The sequence below is a fragment of the Sturnira hondurensis genome, unplaced genomic scaffold (genome assembly GCF_014824575.4).
Source record: "Sturnira hondurensis isolate 20B ecotype Veracruz unplaced genomic scaffold, ASM1482457v3 Scaffold0003090, whole genome shotgun sequence".
Classification (NCBI taxonomy): domain Eukaryota; kingdom Metazoa; phylum Chordata; class Mammalia; order Chiroptera; family Phyllostomidae; genus Sturnira; species Sturnira hondurensis.
Window position 1 is genome coordinate 8807587 of NW_028075721.1, and position 22081 is coordinate 8829667.

General features: G+C 55.2%; 1 protein-coding gene across 1 annotated transcript; it reads right to left on the bottom strand.

Moving 5' to 3' along the window:
- Window positions 1–1904: 1904 nt before the first annotated feature.
- Window positions 1905–17486, bottom strand: ADGRG5 (adhesion G protein-coupled receptor G5). The gene is made up of 12 exons (XM_037041639.1): window positions 17327–17486; window positions 12274–12375; window positions 11972–12050; window positions 11172–11340; window positions 10453–10578; window positions 9645–9761; window positions 8096–8248; window positions 7326–7447; window positions 6839–7107; window positions 6096–6222; window positions 2875–3152; window positions 1905–2485 (listed from the first exon to the last, which is right to left on the bottom strand). The coding sequence occupies exons 2-12, from the start codon at window positions 12335–12337 to the stop codon at window positions 2379–2381; spliced, it is 1611 nt and encodes a 536-aa protein (XP_036897534.1). The 5' UTR covers window positions 12338–12375; window positions 17327–17486; the 3' UTR covers window positions 1905–2378.
- Between the last annotated feature and the right edge of the window lie 4595 nt (window positions 17487–22081).

A 22081-nucleotide genomic window follows, 5' to 3' on the forward strand; every position in this document is an offset into this window, starting at 1 on the left:
TAGTTTTATTGAAGTACATTTACACATGATAAAATTCACTCATCCCTACCCCCACATCCGGGGGAGCATTTCCAGGAAGTGGTCTCATCCCAGAGCCTGGACGCCAATGGGGCTCAGGACCACAGGCCTGGGACCATTTCCTGGAACCACCAGACCTGTGTCCCCATGGCCACATCCTCTGTTGAGTAGCCCTCGGCAGGGTCTAAGCATCCAGGCCCAGAATGCGGGTGAAAAGGGAGGTCCCAGGCAAGACCCTGCTCCACTGGGCTGCCCATCTGGACTGGTTCACTGCTCCCTGGCGCCACCCAGGAGAGGAGCTGGAAGTCTCCCTGACCCCTTAGTGCCCTAATTAGAATAAGAACCACCCCAAGGCCTGGAGAGCCTTGCACAAGGCTAGGCTAAATCTAAACCGGGGGACTCAAATAGAGGCTCTCATCACCCCGACAGAAGTGAGGGTGCACTCTGCTTGGAGTCAGAGTGGGAGGGACACTTTCTCTGCGGGGCTTCCATGGAAGAAGCAGTAAATGAGCCACAGGGCATCTACATGCTGCAGGGGGCTGGGGGATAGAAGGGTGGGGGGCACACAGCAACCGCACGGAGTCGGCACTGTGTGGGGAACATCCCTAAAATAACCAAAGGCCAGCTAGACGGGAACACAGGCCACTCTGTGGAGAGTGGGAGGAGGTGGCCAGGCCGAGGGGCAGCAGCAGGTGCCCAGGGAGTGGCTGGGACTGTGACAACGAGCAGACCTGGGGCTGGGGCTTAGATGGGCTGGCCTCAGAGACTCAGCTGACGCTGTTAATAAAAATAGCAAACACACTAATGGGAACAACCATAACCATTTATTGAGCACCTACTCTGTGCCAAGCCTCTTTCTATGGATTATTTTATTTAACCTTCAAAGTAAGTCCTGCTGTGGTCCCTATATACAGGTGGGAAACTAAGGTACAAAGAGTTGTACAAACTAAGGTACAACTCGACCAAGTGGCCCGTCCACAGCCACTTAGTCAGCAAGTGGCAGAGCTGGCCTTTGAGCCCAGGCAGCCTGGCTCCGGAGCCTGTGCCACTCAATGTTGTTACAGTTTGTCTGGTGGCCCGGAGCCCCTCCCACTCACTGCTCTAGGGCCAGCCAGGCCCAGAGCACACGATCCTGAGAACCAGCGCAGGCAGCTGTGTTGGGTAAAGAGACAGATGGCTGTGTGAACAGTGTGGACATTCCTCCTCCTGGTCACTCAGCAGGTGCAGCCCCGGAGGCAGGACCTCTCCCTCTGGTGTGTCCACAGACATGTGATGTCTGTTCACAGACAGGTGATCTCAGCGTTTCCAGACACCGTGTAGTTTGGGGGCCACTAGCTTCTGAGCACAGGCCAACAGCGCCCCCTGGTGTGCAGCCTGGGAAAGGCTCTGGTTTCAAGAGTTTCCCACTTGCTCTGACAGACTGGTCAAAGGCAGTCAGTATTGATTCTCTGCAACTGTGGCCAGAGCTTGGATTTAGAACCCACACCTTCACGCTTACCAAGGGAATCTCAGCTCTACCCCATCATAAAATAGCTGGGTCACTGAGGTCCTGCTGGCTCAGGTGTAGGGAAAAGAGACATTCCCCTCCCACCCTCCGGAAGCCCTGTGGCCCTGGCTGCAGTCCAAATAGCCTAGGAAGACTTGAGACCACTGGAGGGAGGAGCCTCTGGGAAGGACCAGACTTTCTGACCTTTGAGAAGGGTGGGCATGGCATTGGGGTCATCATAATTTGGGGGGGAGGTTAAAGAAAAAGAGGCCTCAGGCATAGGCTGGTGAGGTCTCAGACAGTGGAAGGTGGGTCCCTAAGTTCTGGGCCAAGGGCCAGGATGTGGGCAGAAGAAAGGTGCAGGGCCCAGCAGGCTGGCTGGGACCCTGACCCCAGCGGCAGGAGGAATTCATGGGGCCCAGTATGGCCCTCTTCTTCTCTAGTCTCATTCAGTCTTCACAAAGCTTAGGCTACCCAGGACCAGAGCCATCTGACTCACGTCGATGTGCAAACTGACAGTCAGTGGGAAACGACAGGCCCGGAGTCCTACAGGAATCCTCAGAGCCACACCTCGAAACATGGCCTCCTGACTCCCAGGCCAGAGCCCTGTGCATAGGCCTGGCCAGCCGGCCCCAAGCACTGGGGCCAAGTTTGCTGCCCCCTGGTGGGGTTGGACCTGACCCAGAGTATGAATGCCAAGGGCATTCTGGGCATTTCCCTCTGGACCTGGAGAAGGCACAGTGCTGAAATGCCTCCCTAGAGGGTGCGGTGCCTCTGGTGGACAGCTGCGGGGCTGCCACCTTCTCTGGTGGAAGCCAGTACCTCCGGGTGCAGGCAGCCAGAGAGGCTGGGGGTCCAGGCCAAGAGATCCAGGCTACTGTATCATCTGGGAGGAGCTGAACGCCTCCATCTCCGCCGCTGCCGCTGCCTCCGCCTCAGAGCGGCACCTCTGGAAGCAGAACCACAGGAAGAGGAAGAAACCTACGAGAGAAAGGCTAGTCCATGAGAACACCGTGGGAGCATCCTGGGGCCTCTCCCAGGCACCAACGACCTCCTTGTTGGGGAGAGAGGCCCACGAGTAATTCTCAGAAAGCCCTAGTGTTGGAGGCCTAGGGGTGGGGCACAGAGGAAGGCGGGCCCAGACACCGCAAACCCAGAGGGTGCAGATAACAAGGCAACGCCCCTTCCTCTTATGCAGATTACAAGTCCACTTGTCCCTTCCTCCTGGGGGAGGTAGCCCCCACCCAGCTGGTCAGGGGGCTAGATGTCAGCTCCTGACCCCACCCCTCGACCTGAGCCTTTCAGCAGTAAACACCTGCCAGGTGTGCACGACCCCCCAGGGCTGCCTCCAGGCCCCCCACAGGACCCACCGTAGAGTGAGTTGAAGATGGTGAAGAGGAAGAGCTGGGGCAGCAGAAAGATGCCAAAGGAGAAGAAGGCCAAGGTCCAGGTGGTGCCCAGCAGCATGGTGAGGCCCAGCACGGTGATTGCGTCCTTGCAGGCCCGGGTGCCTGGCACCTTCTCTTGAGCCTTCAGTCTGCGTAGGACCCGCAGCGCCCAGGCCAACACCACCAGGTTGAAAAGGCACGTGAGGCCACCATAGCCTATGACCAGGGCCCTGTGCACCCCAAGGCTCTGCACCCAGCATCTGTAGGGGAGGGGCAAATTATCAGGGTGGGTGTGGCTCTCGCATTCTGGGCGAAGCTGTGGGCTGCTGGGCCTGGGGACTGCCTCTTGAACTGGTTTTGTTCCCTGGCTCAGACCTCTTGTTTCTTTCCTGACAATAAACGAGGTGAAGTCCTGGGCCCAGCTTTCCAGCCAGGCCACCATGATAAGACCCACTTGCCACCTCGGCTCCCCTTCATCTACAGCCCCCACAAGACTTCTTTCCACCCCTCTGCCTCCCCAAGACACCTGTGTGACAGGTGCTGCCTTTTATCCTGGCAGACACTGTGTCACATACTTTTGGCAGATGAGAACATTCAGTCCCCACGGTGACCCCGTGAGGCTGGCACGTGATCCTCCCGATCCTACAGGTGAGGAAACCGAGGCCCTGGCTTAGGAACACACCCTAGTAAGGGGCAAAGGTGGGACTTGAAGCCCCATGGTCTGAGTCCAGAGCCTGTGCCCCTAACTGTCACAGTCACCTGCTTGGGCTGCTGCCACTGCAGTCACAAGGGTCCTTGAACATTATTTGGGGGGCTTCATCCACATTCACGACTGTGGCCACAGAGCATCCCTTTTCACCGCCAGATAACACCACATTTATCAACCCAGGGTCTGGTCGGTGGACACAGGAGTTAGTTACTTTCAAGTGTTTTTTAAATTGCTGTTTGTGTTTAAGAATACCTGGATATGTCACCTCACACCTGTTCGAATGGCTACCATCTAAAAGACAGGAAGTAGCCGGCGTTAGTGAGGATGCGGAGAAGGGAAACCCTCCCGCCCTGCCCGTGGGCTGTAAGCTGGTGCGGCCACTGTGGGAAACAGTACGGAGCTTCCTCAAGAAATTGCAACTAGAACTACCATGTGATCCAGCCATTCCACTTCGGGCTATTTATCCAGAAAGAAAAAATGAAAACACTGGGTGGAAAAGACCCACGCACCTCCATGTCCGCTGCAGCGTCATTTAAAACAGCCGTGGTATGAAAAGAGCTGAGGTGTCCATTGGTGGACGAATGGATAAGGGATGTATGCTATACACTTGACCCTTGACCGGCGTGGGGGTTGGGGCACTGACCCCCCACACAGTCAAAAATCCACGTATAACCTTTGAGTCCCCTAAAACTTAACTACTCATAGCCGACCTTTCACCCAAAGTCTTACCAATAACAGTCGGTTAACACATAATTTTGTATGTTCTATGTATTACATACTGTGTTCTTACAATAAAGTGTTCTTACAATAAAGTAAGTATACGAAAGACAAAGTATTCTTACAGTATTTATTGAAAAACTCTGCCCCTAACTGCGATCCAAACCCACGTCGTTCAAGGGCCAAGTGTACGCATGTGCAATGGAATACGACTCCGCCGTACAAAGGAATGAAGTCTTACCCTTGGTGGCACCGTGGACGGGCCGGGGGCATTATGGAGCACTAGGCCAAGTAATAAGTCGGATGAAGACAAAAACTGTATGGCCGTACTTACATGTGGAATCCCCCAAAATAAAAGTACAAATAAAAATAAGCTCTTAGGTACAGGGACAGATTGGTGGTTGCCAGAGGCAGGGGGGTGATGACGGGTGAAAAAAATGGGCGAGGAAGCTCAAAAGGTACCAGCTTGGAGTCATGAGGTAAATAACTTGAGGGGGCGAACGCACAGCACAGCGCCCACCGGGAGTGACCTGCCTGTGTGTTTCAAAGTTGCTGAGAGAATGGATCTTAAAAGTGCTCATCCCAAGAAGAAAAATTCTGTGACTATGTGTGGTGACGGATATGAACTAGAATTACTGCGGGGATCATTTTGCAATAGATACAGATATGGAATCGTTATACTGTATAGCTGAAGCTAACCGGATGTGATATTCAATTATATCTCGATTGAAAAAATGGCATTAAACTGTAAAAATAGTGGAAGGAACACACAGGTATGTGGGAAGGGTCTTCAAATGCAGGAGAGTGAAAACCACGAGCCCAGGGCAAGAGGTGGCGGGAGAGGCCAGGGAGACTCCAGAGAAGCCAGTTCAGAGGGTGAGATTCTCTACCAGCTCAGTGTTAACGTGCTTCCTGTCCTATGGAAGTGTCACCTGAGTCCTTTTGTCCACATCACGTGTCATATCATAAAACACAGGTTTAGAGAGCCCTGAGTCCCGCGTCCCCTAAACAACCAGCCCAACCCTCACGAGGGAAGGAATCAGCCCCACTCAGCCCAGGGCCCTCACTTCGGGAGGCCAAGGGGGGCCCTGGTTGGGGGCCAGCTCTGCCACTGACCGGCTGGGTCTTCTTGGGCAAGGTTCTTAAGCTGTCTGCGCCTCAGTTTCCCCACCGTAGACAAGGGCTGGCAGGAGAACCCTACTATTCGTCCTGAGGGTTAAACAAGCTAGTCCACAGGGTCCACCAGAGTCAGCCCTCAGTGGCCTTGTGTCGGCCGGGCAAGGAAAAGAGGTCTGCAGGGCTTTGGGGAGCTATCCCCCTGCGTCGGCTGTTAGGGACTTCCCATAACAAGAAGGTTGGCGTCCTAGGTCACAGAAAGGGGCAGAGGAGTCTGTCCCCCAGACCTGCAGAGTCCACTGCCTCCCCTTACCTCTCCCCCCGCACGTGCTGAAGCCCCGTCCCAGGGATTGGGGTGTCCCAGCCCCACTCCCTGGGGAGGGTGTGAGTCCTGGCCTTGCCGAGGCAGACACAGGTCAGGAGGAGCCGGAGCCCGAAGCGTGCAGGCAGGACAGGAGCAATGTGTTACCAGGAGGCAGAGGCTTTGGAGGCCCGGGAATGGGCGGGTACTGGAGTCCGGGCCGTGGCTTTCTAGAATTAGCTGGCATGGAACTCGAGCCTGACCCTCAGGAAACCGTGGAATTCAGCAGAACGGGGTGTGACAAAGCCCCCCGGAAACCGCCCCTGCCAGGGAGCCTGCCGCAGCCCTGCGTGCACTCACATGGACAGGTTCTGGGAGCCTGTGGCGTTTCTGCTGTCTCCCTGGTTGCTGGAGAGTAGGATTGTGTGGCGTCCGTAAACTGAGCTCTTGATGGCCAGGAGGAGCAGCACCAGGAAGGCTGGGACCCCTGAGGAGGGGGACAGAAGCTCAGCGTCTGCCAGGAGACCCCAGGGACGGGCTGGCTGTGGGTCCCTGGGACTGCTGACACAGAATTCCACTGGACAAGGGGGGCAGCGAGGGAGAGGAGATTGTTCTGAGCGCCCAGGCCCTGTCGTGCCGTCCAACTTCAGAGCAGTGAGCCTCAGAGAAGGCTGTTCCCCAAAGTGACGTGAATGAGGGGTCTAGGATGGGGCCGCAGTGGCAGCCGTAGTGGTCACACTGGGGAGGTGGTGATGGGGAGCTAATGGGAGAGAGGCCTGGGGAGCAGATGGGAGACAGATAGAGAGGGGCTATGACAATGACAACGGTGCCAGAGGTGGTTGTAAAGATGAAGAAGAGGATGGTGGTGGTGGAGGTGGTGGCGATGGAGGTGAAGGTGGCGGAGGTAGAGGTGGTGTTGGAGGTGGCAGTGATGTTGATAGTAACGTAGGAAGTGGCGGTGGTGGTAGGTATTGGCGGAGATGGTGACTGGTGGTCATGGTGGTGGTCAGGGTGATGAGGAGGAAGGGAAGGAGAGGGACAGGCAGGGGCAGGTGCCCCGTCCAGCTGGAGGTCTCAGGAAGTGAGAGGAGAGAGGGGCTCACCCCAGCCCACCACGCAGAGCTTGAGCACGTATCTCCGGATGTGGATGTTGTAGACGCGCACCAGGAGGAGGTAGAGGTTGAAGCCTTCGATGGCCATCCAGGTGAGGCAGCTGAGCAGCGCGTAGTGCAGGATGGCGGCCAGGGCTATGCACGCTGACCCGGGCATGGAGGGCATGGCCAGGGTGGGGCTCAGCAGGAAGGCAACATTCAGGAGCAGCACGGAGGCGTGCAGGTTCATGTGGATGCATGTTAGGGAGTCACCCTTCTTCCTGTGGGTGGAAGCATGGCCCTCGGCAGCCTGTGGACATCACCCAGGCAGCACTGCCCCCTGGGTTCACAGACACACAGGGACAGGGACATGGGCCTCCTGCCTTGTGGCCTCTGCCCTCTTGAGAAGCCCGGCCCACTCTGGGGGACCAAGTGGGGAGAGAAGGAGAAGTGCTGAGCAGCTGCGGGCGGGCAGGGCTGGCACTGGGGTGCTGCATACCTGGTGAGGAAGTACAGCAGGAGAGTGAGCAGGGAAGCCACGATGGAGATGCTGCAGCCCACGAGGGAGATGTACGTGAGAGGCGCGAGCAACTCTGCAGGGAGTGGGTCCCGGGACAGTTGCTGTGGGAGGGAAGGGGGACTGGAGGCCAGACACATGGAAATGCCTCCCCTAGGCTCAGTTGGAGATGTCTTCCAAAACCTCCGCTCTGAGCTCCCTCTGGCCCATAATACTCACCATGGTCCTGGCTCAAAGAAAGCCGTGGGAGACACAGCGGCTTTTCCCTCCTCCAACTCCCATCTCCCCTTCCTCTGAGAGAGCCGCCCTTCCCTCACTGTCTGGACCTGCCATGTCTCCCACTGTGTGATCACAGGAGTACCACTCCCAGCCTGCCAGAGCCCTCCCTTCTCCTTCCTGCCCACAGTGACTGGTTAAGGGATAGGTGTGTGACACACTCTAGGCTGGTGGGACTCAACTACAAGATTCTGGCTGGCATAACTGGGTCAGAGAAGCTCTCATTCTACTGGCCTAAAAGCTAGTAGGACATGAGGCCTATCTTGGTGAGATATGAAGCCCCTGGATCAAGCCATGCCTGAAGCCCAACCCAGCCTTGTCAGGAACATAAACTCCTAAGTTTCTTTTTTGTTCCCATGAGCCAATTTCGGTTGGGTTTTCTATTCCCTACAACAGCCTTGGCCCTGCGTCTCTGTCCTGATTGTGGGGTGCTCTGCAGCTCTGACCACCCTCCCCCAGGCTGTGTACACACATACCATGAGAACAGCAAAGTAGCTGAGGTGGTCACAGCGGCAGAGCACCTGCGAGTCTGAAGGGTGCTCCGTGCGACAGCCCTCAGGGCTCCAATCACCCCAGTGGCGCTTGCTGGCTCCCTCCTTCCAGAAGACACAGGTCATCGTGTAGTTTTCCTAAAGGGGGATGTTGGAGTTGGGTGCATCCGAGGGGGTCAGGGGAGGGATCAGGGTCGGGAAACTGTGGGGGGCCGAAGGTGACCCAACTGCACCCTTGTTGACATTTTCCTAGGCAGTGGCTGGTCTTTGCCCTCAAGTGAATTCAGATTCCAGCCCCCACACCACTGTGGACTCTGAGAGTGACATGGGCAAGTTGCACAGATTCTCTGGGCCTCAGTTTATTTATCTGCAAAATGGGATCATTTATAACAAGTGATAGGGATAGTGGAAAAATTAAAGGCAATGAGGCATCTCGAGCGCCTGGCTCCTATTCAGTAGGTGTTCTCCAATCAACTGTCCCCCTCTGCCGCCTCCCTGTGAGGAATAGTGGTGGGCGGAACCCTTCCCACGGGGGAGAGAGATTCATCCACAGACAGCCCTGACACCAAGCCGTGTGGGAAGAGGGGTGGGGCAGTGAAGTGCTGAGGAGGGGAGGGACAACTGAGGCACTGAGGCCTTGGGGGACACCTTGGATCATGGCAGAAGTGGAGCAAGAACTTTCCAGATGAAGGGAACTGCAGAGGCAAAGGCCCAGAGCAGTGAAAGAAAAGGGTGAAGGTGAAATTGAGAGTGCAGAGAAGAGGCTGATGGGAAGTCAGGGCGGAGGGTAAAGGCCCTGGGCTTTTCAGGAATGCCAGAGACAGAAGAAAGGAGGCATCAGGGCTTGCCCCGCCCCCCTGCCCCCTGCCCACAGCCTCACTGCCTGCTTCTGATATTAGCCTCTGCATTGCTCTTGGGGACCCAGCCCTCCCACAAAAGCAGGTCAGATAAATCCAGCTTGGTCCCTGGGCCACGTGACCCAGGCCTGGCCAATCCATGCTCCCCATCCTTCTGGGCAGTGATGGGTCAGGTGACCTATCAATCATAGATAGACCTTTAGGACTCCACTCTGGGACCCTGGTTTCTCACAAGAAAGAGCCTGCTGAGAAGAGGAAAAGAAAGGCCAATACGTCAGCTGCCCTCTTGCCACAGAGTGGAGAGTCAAGGCAGGAAACCATTGCTGAGAGATGGAGAGAGACTGAGCTATCATGGCATCCTATCAGTGCCTGGATCCAGCTGTGCCTGAAGCTAGTCGGCCCCGGACATTGCATTTACATGAGCCAATAAATTCCCTTTTGTGCACAAGTTGGCTGGAATTGGTTTTCTATCATATGCATGTCAAAGAATCCTGACAAATACCATGAGAAAAAGCTTCTCTCTCTTATTTCTTTGGCATACATTTTTAAAGTGTGACAGATTTAAAATGGTTCATTTCCAAGACAGTTCCACAGATTTGCGTTTGGTCAAGCTGATGTCCAACAGGACAGTTGCAAGCAGGCAGAGATGGGGTGGAAATGGGGGCGCCCCACAGTACCAGACTTGCGTTGTGCCAGAAGCTGATGTTGATTGGCTCTCGGAGGTTGTTCACGCATTCATGGTCCAGCTGGGCCCCCAGGACATAGTTATGGAGCAGAAGTGAATTGTTGTCATGCTGGAAGGGCAAAAGAAAAAGGGCTGACTGGAGGGGACACGAGGAGACTTGAACGAAGCCCCAGAGCCCCCACTTCTCCAGGCCCTCCTTCCTGGCTGAGAAGCGTGCCATGCCTTTTTCATGGGCAACAAAAGCCACCCTCCGGGCCTTTGCACATGCTGTCCCCTCCCCCTGGGAAGCTGTCCCCTCACCACCCTCCTGCTCCACCTCCCCTCTGTGTAATGCACCTTCCACTTCACCACTACCCAAATCACTCCCAAAGCCAAGGTTAAAAGGCACCTCCTCCAGATGCCTTCCTGGGCTGCACACTGCGAACAACTGCAACTCCACCCTGACTCACTCATCGCTTTGTATCTCTAGGGTTATAACCAACTTTGAACTAAAATTAAGCCTCTAAGGTCCTAGTCTAATTGTCAAGACAGAGTTCTCTGAGGACAGGGCCCATGTGACCTTCTTGTCTGTCTCCTGCCTGGGGACATGCACAGATGTAAGTAGGTTTCTTAGGTCTCATTTGCGCATTCTAATTGTGCCTCCCACCATTCTGCTAAATCTGAGGACCAGAGAGGGGCAGTGGTGGCTCAGGTTGCACAGTGGCTGGTCCCCACCCAGACCCCTGGCAGTGGCCTAGATGTCTGGAGTGCCCCCAGGAAGGGGCCAGGGCCCACCCTGCTGGGCCCACCATGGCACTGACCTGGAAGAAGTGGTTGGTAGAGAAGTAGATGCAGATGAGACGAAGCTGCCTGGGGCGGCGAAAACTGCAGGCCCTCTGGGTCAGCTCCTTCGGGAACTGCATGGCGTGCCGGACCTTGCCCGTGGCCTGCAGAGGTCCAAAGGCTGAGCCTGGTGTCTAGACTGGCCCCAGAACCTTCCTTGGCCCTGATCCTTGTGAAGCTCTCCCGACATTTCTTTCCCTGGAGCTTCCACCGGCAGAATCCTCCTTCAGGGCTGCACCTCCTCCCCAACTTCCCAAGATCCAGGATCCAGGCCTTCCCTTCAGGCAGCTCTGGCCCCACCCAATGGGACCTGGGAGGATGGAACCTCTCCTCCTCCACCTTCACATGGCTCCCCCTCCCTCCAGCACCCAAACATTCAGCAGGAATCACACCAACGTCCTCAAAGGAGCCCAGATTCCCTGGCCTCTCCCCTTGCTGTCACTAGCCCCTTTCACCAGACCTGCAAAAGCAGGAAGAGGACACTGACTTACAGGGGCCACAAAGCAGCCTTCTTTCTCCAGTCACATGAGGAACATCAGTCCCATTTTACAGAAAAGGTAACTCATAGCTGTTAGGACAGAGCCCCAGTTGGTGGGGAGGGGGATGGATGGATCCTGGGGAAAGTTCAGACCTTAAACCCCTGGAGGATCTCTGGGATAGGGGCATGGGCCACCCCCATCTCCCAGACACCTCTGACCTGCCGTGGCTGCTCCAGGGCATCGCTGCTCAGGGACAGGCCGGCAAAGTTGCAGTTTAAGTTGAATGCCAGAGCCTGAATGGTCTCTGACTGCAAGGCGAGACTGTAGGTACCAAAGCTGGCATTCAGCAGCCTCTGCTCCAGACCGTGGATGAGCATGGGAGCTGACCTAGAGTGGGGGTAGGGAGAGAGAGGGTCTAAACAGCCTAGGTGTGTAGGGCTTCCCCCACTCCACGTTCCTGCCACTTTCGCCTCTGGACTTGTGCACACCCAGTGTCCCTGGCACACTCTTACCTTCCCACCCTACTTGCCCCCTTCTCCTGATTAACTCTTGTTCAGGCCCCAGTTTGTTCACACCTCCTCCGGGAAGCCTTCCTGGGCTGCTCCCTGTTGCCTGAATGAAGTACCCCAAACTCCCCAGGCTTCCCTGGCTAATCATCAGCATCGATCTCTATCCAGAGCTGCTTGGCCTTTGGGTCCCAGACTCTGGAGAGTCCAGCCCAGGTTTGGGAGTCCCTTCTAAGAAATGCGCACAGGGATCCAGATGCTGCCCCTGGTTCTGTGACATCCCTGGTTAAAGGGCCCCAGCCAGATGGCAAACTTGACGAGGGCAGAGACACGTGTCTATCCCACACCCCCAGAGCCTAGTGTCAAGCACATAGCAGGTACTCAGGAAATGCCTGCTGACTACGTGAAGTAATGGTCTCCACTAGGCCAACTTCGAACCCCTGATTCCAGGGCAAGCAGAGTCTGGGAGGCACAGCTGCCTCTAGGTGGGCAAGGTAGGACCCACAACTCACTCAGGAGAATTAGTGGTCGTGATCCGTCCCTTCTTCACGTCCATTCCACTCATCCAGGCCTGGGCTTCTTGGACTGTCTCTGTGGGTAGCGAGTCAGACGTCCCTGCCTCGGCCTCTCTCCACAGCTGCTTCCCCGGCCCCACGGGCCACGGGCCTTCCACCCCAGCCTGAGACCGCCAGTTCACCTAGCCGCTGCCCTGGGAGGCCCCTTCACCCTCCCTTGGTTTGAGGCCACCCCCTTTCCCGTCGCAGCCAGGGGTCTGGGTTGGGACTGCCCGCTCAGCTCAGCAGCGCCCTCTCACCTGTTGCCCCGCTCAGAGAAGTTACAAGACACAGGCCGAGGAGAAGAGCCACGTGGTGACCCATGTCTTGAGCCAAGTCTTCTCCAAGAACCAAGTCCCGCCCTGGAAAAGGGATCTGCTGTCATCATCAAGGTCAAAGAGTGACCTTGAGCTTCTTGGTGTCTGGCATGTCCCAAGGGTAGGACATACAGCACCGTGTTTGATCCTCATTACCCCTGCATTTCCCAGATGAGGAAACCGGGGCTCAGAGAGCTAGGGGTCTTGCTTTGCTTGAGGCAGCCAAAGGCAGGTCTCTGTAAATCCAGAACCCTTGACCAGTTAGCAGGTAAAAAACAGGTGGAGTGTTTGAGTCACTCCACCTGCCCCCTGCCCCCCCAAAAAGAGTCCTTCTGGGGCCTTTACCCGAGGCCCTGACCTCACCCAGGAGAAAGTTGCTTGGGGCCAAGCCACAGGTAACCCTGTCCAACTCTGTCATTAACCCACCGTGTGACTTTAGGCAAAGAGCCAACCCTCCCTGCCTTTGTTTTCCTTGGTTTTAAAACAAACTAATAAAGACTTCTGTGTAGAGGCAGCAAATGTATGGCCAGCCCCTGAATGTCCACTAAAATGAGAGTGAGTGAATAAAATAGACACCAAACCACAAAGACACAACAAAGAGAGAAGACAGCAATGGGTGAGTGACGTCAGCGAAACTTGTGAGGCCGCAAAGCAGGTGATAAACATAGCAGATCTTTAAACGCTGACCCCACGTGTCTGCAGTGGGGAGAGGGGTGGGGTGGGGGGGGACAGTGAGAAGCCAGCTCGCTCCAGCCTCCCAACCCTGAAGCACTTGAGAGGCAGAGGCTGCAGGAACTTCTGAAGGCAGGGACGGAGGGGGTGAGGCTGAAAATGAGGTTATTGGTTGGGACATTTGCAGAGGACCACCTTGGTCCCCAGGTCTCTTCTGGCACCTGAGTCATCCAGAAAACCTTCCTCACCATGCTGCCAGGGTGACAGGCGGGAGGACCTGGAGAAGCCGTCAGAGCTCTGAGCCACGCATGAGTACAAGGTGGCGACTGGCTGACGCTAGAGACAGACATCTGCACCTGGGCCTTCCTCGGATGAGACACCCTCATCCCACAGGTCTCCGACCTGCTGCCAGGCAAACATCTGCTGCCTCTGGTGAATGAAAACCCGTGAGGTACAGAAGATGAAAAATCTACCTGCCCCAGACCCTGCACTGACCCTAGGCAAAAGCCACCTGCCACTGGCAGGGAGCAGGAAACCCGCCGTGCCCACGGACAGAACGCAGAGGGTGGCTGCTGCCGGGGGAGAGGCAGGAAGCTCGCTCACACCCAAGACCCCTCTGACCACACAAGACAGAGTTTGGTGAAGGACAGGAAGTCTGCCTGCGTCTAGCACCTGCTCCGAATAACAGGCAGAGGCTGTCAGTCCCTGAAGGAGAATCAGAAAAGCCAAGAAAGCCCCACGCCTGGGGCTCAGGCCCAAGGCTGTGGAAGTCTGAGGCTGGAGCAAGAGATCCAGGAATCCACAGCCTCTACACCAGCCCTGCACCAGGGAGCGAGTGACAGCGGCCTGCCGTGGCCAGAGGCGCTGGCGTGTAAAGCGTGGTTCCTTCTGTGTCACGTGCATGCCACGCTGACAGCGGGCGGGAACACTGAGAAAATCCCCATGGGACTCAAAACCTCACACTCAGCACCAAGCAGTGGCAGTCCCCCACTGGAGAAGTCTGAAGCCCGTGGGGCATAGGAAGTAACTATGGCAACAACAAAATCCGAACCCAATCTACTGTAGACTAGACCGGCTTGGTGGCCTACGCTCCAGGCATAACATAAGACCTGTGCCCATGTCCAGGTTCAAACGGGGTCTAAATCCCATTTACCTCCCTCACTACTGTTCTGCACACAGTGCCTGGTGCTCAGTCAAAGGTTGTCACCCATATATAAAAGGAAAAGGAAAGACCCGTTGTAAGAAAATGAAAGAGGCCACAAAACCAGACCCAGCAATGGCCAAAATGTTGAAACTACATAATTCTGTAGCCGGAATGATCAAGAAAAAAAGAAGGCACCATGACCAGCACCAGCTATGAAAGGGAGGCCAGCACTGCAGAGCCACCTGACATTAAAAATGATACGGGGATAATATTAATATTATAATTTATGCTAATGAAGTATACAACCTGGATGAAATGGAAAGATTCCTTGGAAGATACAAACCACTAAAGCTTACTCAAGAAGAAACAGATAATACTCATACTTATTATTTTATTCAGGAAATTGAATTGGTAGTTTAAACGCCTTCCCACATGGGTATAGAAAGCACAGCAGAGGGGACCTAGTCAATAACACCGTAATAACTGTGTGTGGTACATGCAGGTGCTGTCTTATCGGGAGGAACACTTTGGAAATCACATAAATATCTAACCACTATATTGTACGTCTGAAACTAACCTAATGTTTCGTGTCCACCATGATTGGAAAAGAACGATAAACCTTCCCGCAAAGAAAACATTTCGTCTAACTGGCTTCACTGGTTCATACTTCTAAGCAATTAAGGACGTTTTCTTTTCTTTAGTAGCATCTTCCACACACTGTTCTGCACTTCGTTTTTTTCTACCTTTGGAAACAAAACGTGGAGAGACTTCCACTGCCGTGCCCAGCCGAGCCCCGCAGGAATGCACCATAGCGTATGGAGCCAGTTCCCTGGTGAGAGCGGGTGTGTGGGTTCCAGCCTCTGCTCCCCCAGACGGTGCAGCCGTCCTCGGAGACTTCCCGCTATGTCCAGGCTCATCGTCTGCCCATTTCCATATTGGGTTAGGCTTTTCCTTCTCAACGCCTAGAAAACCTTTACCTCATAGGAAAATTAGCTCTTTGTCTATCAGGTGAGTTGCAGATTATTTGCCCAGCGGGTCCTTCGACTTTGGACCTTACAGACGGCCCTATAGCCAGGAGGAAGTATACATAATGTTTAGGCAGTAAAAATTACCAGTGTTTTCTGTTCGGGCTTCTGTATTTTGAGCAGCAGCTAGAAAGGCCTTCCCCACGCCTGCATTCTGACGGAGTTCTAAGTTTCTTCTAGGATGTTCAAGGTTTCGTCATTTGCACTGGGATCTCCAATCCATCAGCACCGATCCTGGTGCACAGAGATGTGGATTCCGTTTCTTTTTCCCACTGGGCATCCATTTGTCTTTATTTTGTTTATTAACACATATGTTTACTTTTTAAAAGAGCACAGAGACTTGGGAGTCATGGAGTGTTGGGTCCTTATTTCTTCGGTGCTGTCACCTCAGTCAAGGTGACACCCCCTCTCAGAACCCCAGACAAGAGATGAGGGAAAAGGCTTGAGAAGAAGCCACAGAAAGAGACCACGTGAAATGTTTTGGGTGAGAAAGCTGAGAATCTGATAGTGCAGAGATGACCTTGGGCTGTCTTATCTACTCTCTCTCGGTGCGGATGGGGAAGGTGGTGCAGATTTGACCTCCAGGGACTGGACTTTAAGGTTGGGTGCCAGGCAGACACAGAGAGAAGAGGCTGACCTCACCGCCCAGCTCAGGAAATCGGGCCAAAGCAGAAGTGACCCCTCTCCAGGAGCTCCAAATAGAAGCCGTGGTTTCCCCTCCGTTTCCCAGGAGCAAACCACCACCTTCACTTCTGCTTGCGGCACCCGGCATCTCTGCCTCCATCCCTCCAGAGGCCACCGCCCACCCACCGTGACCACCGACACGTCACCCCACAGTTCATAGTGCAGGACCCTCGGGAAACGGGACCCCCTGACCCGACTTCCAAAACGGTTCCAACTGACCGTGGGAAAATGGAATGCCACCCCAGGGATGTGCCTGGGTTTGTACAGCAGCCCAGCGGTCAAACTGGGACTCCAGCCAGCCCAGGGCTCCAGGGTCCAGGTCAGATGCTGTCCCCGCCGTGTGGCAGCTTCCCGATGGCGGCTGGGTGGTTGAACTGCTGTGCGGGCAAGTCAGACCCTATCTAGCCAACAGAGAGGTTGGGAGACCTTCGGAGCGCAGAACGGAGCCCTTGAAGGATGCAGGTTTGACAACCAGTTCCGGTGCTCAGTGCCTGGGCTCTGACCCTGGGCAAGTAACGTGACCTCACTGTGCTTCACGTTTTTTCATCTATGAAATGAGGCTAAGAGGACCTATTTCCCAGGGAGAGAGCCTCAGAAAACCATTTCCATGACTCACACGCCTGGGGATTCCAGGCCTGACCCAAAGTCTCTGGCCAGGAATACACCTGCGCTCCAGACTTGGGAGCCCCTGCCTTCCTCCTGGAACTGACCATGCACCTCCGCAGCCCACCCTCTCCCCACCAGCACCAGGGCCTGGGGAGTTAGCCATGCTCCTGTATGTGGCCCCACCTGCCCCTTCCAAACAGCTGCTCCTGCCAGCTGCAGGCTGGAGCCCCATCTCCAGCCTCATCCAGGCCTGGGTGAAGCCTGGCCCCAGGGTTTCTGCAGAAAAGCCCTGACAGGTGCTATTAATAGCCCATTTCACCGGTAGGGAAAGCAAGACTGCACCAAAGCCCAACAGGGAGCCTGAGACCAAGCCACCACCAGAGCCATTTCCCTGACACACTGTCCCCAGGCTCCAGTCCAGGTCCCTCTGACAGGAACTGCCCCTGCTCCAATTTGCCCAGCACAAACTCTGCCAGGCCCTCGCTCCTGGCACCTGAAGCGCATGCAGGTTACTGGGTCAGCCCCATTTTACAGACGAGAAAACCGAGGCCCAGAAAAGAAAGGTCCAATAACTTGCTCCAGGCTACACGAGAGGAGTTAACATTTGGACCCAGCACCCAGCCACCTCTAATTTAAATGACCTTTTTTCAAAAACAGATCTCTACATTCCTCTACAATTTGAAGTTGCCCCCCAAAGCCCACAAACCAGTGTGCAGAATGAAGGCGGGTGCCCAGCTTGCTGCTCTCCGGAAGCCCCAGCCCGGTGCCACCTGGGCAGGGACATGCCCAGAGGTTGCTGGGGAAGCCCCAGAGGAGGACAGAGAGCTGGGGGGAGTGGGGAGTAGTGAGGCCTGGAGGGGCTGACCTGTGAAGCTGCTGCTGCCTGCCGTGCTGCTGCCGCCGTGTGCCGGAAGAAGGGGAAGGAGAAAGGGGACCCAGGAACCTCTGTGCTGGGGCAGCCTCTCTGCTCTCTTCACCACAGGCCTGCACTTCTTCTTTCAGCGGCAGAAACCTTGTGCTTCCTCTGTGCTGACAGCAACGCCCAGCTCACTTCTTGATCTAAAAGCCCAGGGCCCAGGGCGGGGTGCTTGGAGTCAGTGGGGAGGGGGAAGAAGGCTGGTCAAAATGTCACCCTGGCTGGGTCAAGACCCACCTCAGCTCTGTACCCTTGGGCAAGGGATTTCACTTCTCTGGGCCTCAGTTTCCCCCTCTGTAGAAAAGGGAGAATGACCCCTGCCTGACCTGACAACTAATGAAACTGATGATGGTAAGGACCAGGTGGGGGCATGCCCAGCCCCTGCTGGGGAGCCCCCAGAGTGGGGCAGCTAGCTGGGAAAGTGGGGAATAGAGGGGCCCAAGGGGCTGACCTGGGCAGCTGCTGCTGCCGCCGCCACATGCCAGAAGGGCAAGGCGAGGACTAGTTGGCCTGCCTGGGTTCAAATGCCGGTCCCGCCACTTGCAGGATGGGTGGCTACGGGCATGTGACCGACAGTGGAGGGGACCGACATGGAGGGGACCTCCGTGTCCCCTGTGTAAAATGGAGACCAGGAAAGTGCCACCCCACGGGGCAGGGCGGGGCTTAGAGAAGGCAATGCTGCAAAGAGCCCTCATTGTTTCACACGTGGGGAGCCCGAGGCCTGGAACGGACAGGGGCCTGGCCCAGAGTTACCCAGGGGCAGAGCCCTCTGGGGATGAGACTTACTGGGAGCAGAAAATGTGGCCAGAACAGTGGGGTTAGAAGGCTGGCCGGCTTCTGCTTGAGCCAGGGGTCTGGACAAGCCTGTCCCACACCAGCCTCTTCTTCCAGAAGACTCTAAGGAACAAGGAGAGGTGCCTGTGTGTGTTGGTGGGGGGACAGCGCTCCCCACCCAGGCCCCTGGGAAACTTCCCCTACCCTCTAGGCGTGGAGGGGTGGGATGGGGGTGTAGCAACAAGGAGGGAGAAGGCAGATTCCAACATGGCCTCTTCTCTGCCCCCACCCCAGGGACCTTCCAGGTCAGCCCGAGCACAGCCCACAGATAGCCGCCTCTTCTCCGCCCCCACCCCAGGGACCTTCCAGGTCAGCCCGAGCACAGCCCACAGATAGCCGCCTCTTCTCTGCCCCCACCCCAGGGGTTTCCAGCATTGGTTCAAGTGCAGCCTGCAGGTACCTCAGGTGGCCTGTGTGAGAAGGGAGAGGAGAGCTGCTCCTTGGAGAGTGGGGAGGTTTCAGGGGGGCACAGGCGCCCCAACAACGGCTGCGGTGCGAAGGCTTTGCAGGGCGCCCTGTGCACCTGCGTCCTGATGCCTTGACCACACTCCCGCTGGGTCTGCACATCAGTTTTCTGTGATTACCACCCCGGCATTGACCTTCAGACCCTTCCCTTCTGAGGTCTCCCAGCCGCCTCTGAGGGTGCAGCAGCAGCAGCCTTCTCCCCACGCGCCCGGCTGTCTGTGAGCCCAGGTGGCTGCTCCCAGGGCCAGAGAAGAGGCCCTGCTCTTCTCCAAGTCCTTCTCTCTTCCATTTGGGGTCTGTGCCAGCCCCCCACTGGGCCCCACCTCGGTTGGGGGTGCTTGTTACCCGGCCCCACACTCCAGATCCTGGAACTCGGCCAACACACTGCCCAGCTCAACAGCCAGCCGTAGCTCCCTCCCGCCTTCCTGGTCCCCCGCCCCCTGACTCCTACGGCCACCTGGTTCTGGATGCACTGGCCGTGTTCAGACCCACCTCCCTGCTCTGTCCCGGCTGGGATGCTCCCAAGTACCTGGGCAACACCGCAGCCCCTCTCCATCCCTTAGGGCTCCTGCCTCCAACTCCTCTCTAAACCATTCCAGATGCGTCAGCTTTAGGAGGCATGCCAGTCCCACATTCAGTGCCTGGGGCAGGACGAGGGAAAATCCACCTCCCACTCCCCGCCCTCGGAGAGCCACACAGCATCCCAGGGAAGGGCCCCTCCACGTGGGGGCTACTCACGCTGGTGATCTGTGAGAGGAGAGTAAGCGGGATCCCCGACAGAACATTCAGTAAACTGAGTCACACCTTGGAAAAACTCATATACTTTTCTCAATCCTGCTTACAGCCAGAAGCCTCCTTTGAGATGTAAATTCTCTCTAACCCCTGTCTACCGATGCCTTCTGTCCTCTCCCCAACCCACTCTTCAAACTTTATTGGACATAGAAAACAACATATTTTTAAAAGATTTTATTTATTTATTTTTAGAGAGGGGGGAAGGGAGGGAGAAAGAGAGGGAGAAAAACATCAATCGGTTACCTCTGGTACGTGCCCAGACCAAGGACAGAACTCACAAATCAAGCATGTGCCCTGCCCGGGAATCGAACCTGTCAACTTTCCCTTTGCAGGACAATGCCCAACCAGCTGAGACACACTGGTCAGGGCTACAACATATTTTTCTAATGATTTTTTTGTGGCAAAATACACGAATACAAAACCAAGTTCACCATCTTCACCATTCTTAAGCCTCTAGTTCAGCGCATTAAGCCCCCTCACACTGTTGTGCAAACATCACCACCACCCGTCTGCAGAATTTTCCATCTCCCCATCTTCCCAAACTGCAACTCCGTCCCCACCCAACACTCACTCTCCATTCCCCTCCCCCGGCCCCAGCCAACCGGTTTTTTTCTGCCTCTCTGGATGTACCACTCCAGGGACCGGATGCAAATCACACAGCATTCGTCCTTTCCTGGCTGGCTTTCACTTCCCACCAACTTTATGGTTAATTAACCCTGTAGCATGAGTCATGGTTTCCTTCCTTTTTAAGGCTGAATAATATTTCTTTAAATGTCCAAACTCCATTTTGCGTATCCACCTGCCCGCCAACAGACACCCAGGTGGCTGCTGGCTCCTGGCAGTAACGCTGCGACGGACACAGGTGGGTGTTCCTGTCATGTCCCTTTCTACCAAAGAAAAAGTTTCTACGGGATCAAAGATGCATGTTTACATATTTATTTTTATGGTTTTCCTCTATTTATGCCGACGCATACAAATTGCCTATTCTAAAATGTAAAATGACTCTAAAAAACTGCTAAATAAGTAATGACCCAAGCTCACTGTGCTGATGGGCGCAGAGATGCAGGGCTGAGCACTGCTGAAGTGTGAGAGATACCGGCACTGGCCCCAGTTAAAAACCCCTCTGTGCGGAGCTGGGGAGAGAAACCCCTGGGGAGGGGCACCAGGAAGCAGGCATCAGATCAGCACTTTATCCTGAGGGCTGCCTGAAGGTGTGGTATTAGGGACAGGAGTGACTGTGGTAAACTGAGTCGGACCTGGGCTCTGAGCCCTCCCAGTGGGCGACCCTGGGCCTTTCATTTGACTTTCCGACCTCATTTTGAGAGGGTGTTAACCACACACAACTCACAGGTGGCCGTAAAACAGAACTGTGAAGCCTACTGTTGGCAAACATCTTAGTTCAAAGAGTAGGTGGCTCCTCCCCACCCCCCACCCTGAAAGAGACACCCCTAGAACAACGATGTTGCTTCCTCTCCTAAGAGGGAAGGTCCGCCCTGGCTGGTGTGGCTCAGTGGACTGAGCACTGGCCTGCGAACCCAAAGGTTGCTGGTTCGATTACCAGTCACGGCACAGGCCTGGGATGCCTGCCAGGCCCCCAGGAGGGAGCATGTGAAAGGCAATGCATGTTTTTTCCCTCTCTTTCTCCCTCCCTTGCCCCTTCTCTAAAAATACATAAAATGAAAAAAAGAGAGAGAGAAAGAAAGAAAAGAAAAGAAAGAAAGGAAAGCCCAACAGTGATGGTGTTAAAGTTGGAACTTAGGTTCATCATCAACTCAGCCTCCGCCACCTGCTCCCCACCGGGCCTCTGGAAACCGTAAGGAACTCTGAGCTCTTGGTCTATGGCTGTCCTCAGTGGCTATGGGACTTTGGGTGTGTGTGAGCCAACAGCCTCTCCGGGCGTTTCCTGAGCATTAACATGGGGACATCCCGGTTCTCCACGCAGTCTACATCTCAGCCTCACGGGTCCAAGGTGCCGCCTAAGCTTCCCTCTCAGGCATCACATAACGCACCCGAATCTGTCTCCCGGTGTCTGGCGCTGTCCATGTTTAACCGTGCGAATACACAGCAAGTGTAAATCTTGAAACTGCAAATCTTGCAAAAAGTGTGGGATTTCATGAAGTTCATGGAAGTAATGCCATGGAAATGGAGCAGCGGCTAACCACAGAGTAAGAAAACTTCCGCCGAAGAAATGACCGCGCCCTTTAAGAGAAGTGTTTGGCCATTAAAGGATTCAGAGTGACCCTTGGGTTTGAAACCCTCAAATATTTTTGCAAAAAAAAAATGACCCTTTTGTCGCAAAGAGCCGATTCTTCCATCATTCTAATACGTGCGTGATTGCAATCATAATCCAAAGATTGTTAACCACAGGCTAAAACTAACTTATCTTCAGCATTTTTTATTTTTGACCTAAAGTCCCAACTCGGCCAGGTTTCCCCCAACTCTCTTTCTCTGAATTTTTGGTTCTCTTTCCGGATGAAAAATTCACCTCAGTCTGCCCTCCAGGGCACAGGATGTGGTAAGAGGCCCTCCCAGAGTCTGCCGGTCCCTCCTGCCCAAACCGCAGACCCCCGCCCCCACCCACTGCTCAGCGAGGCAGGAAACCCCAAAGCTTCT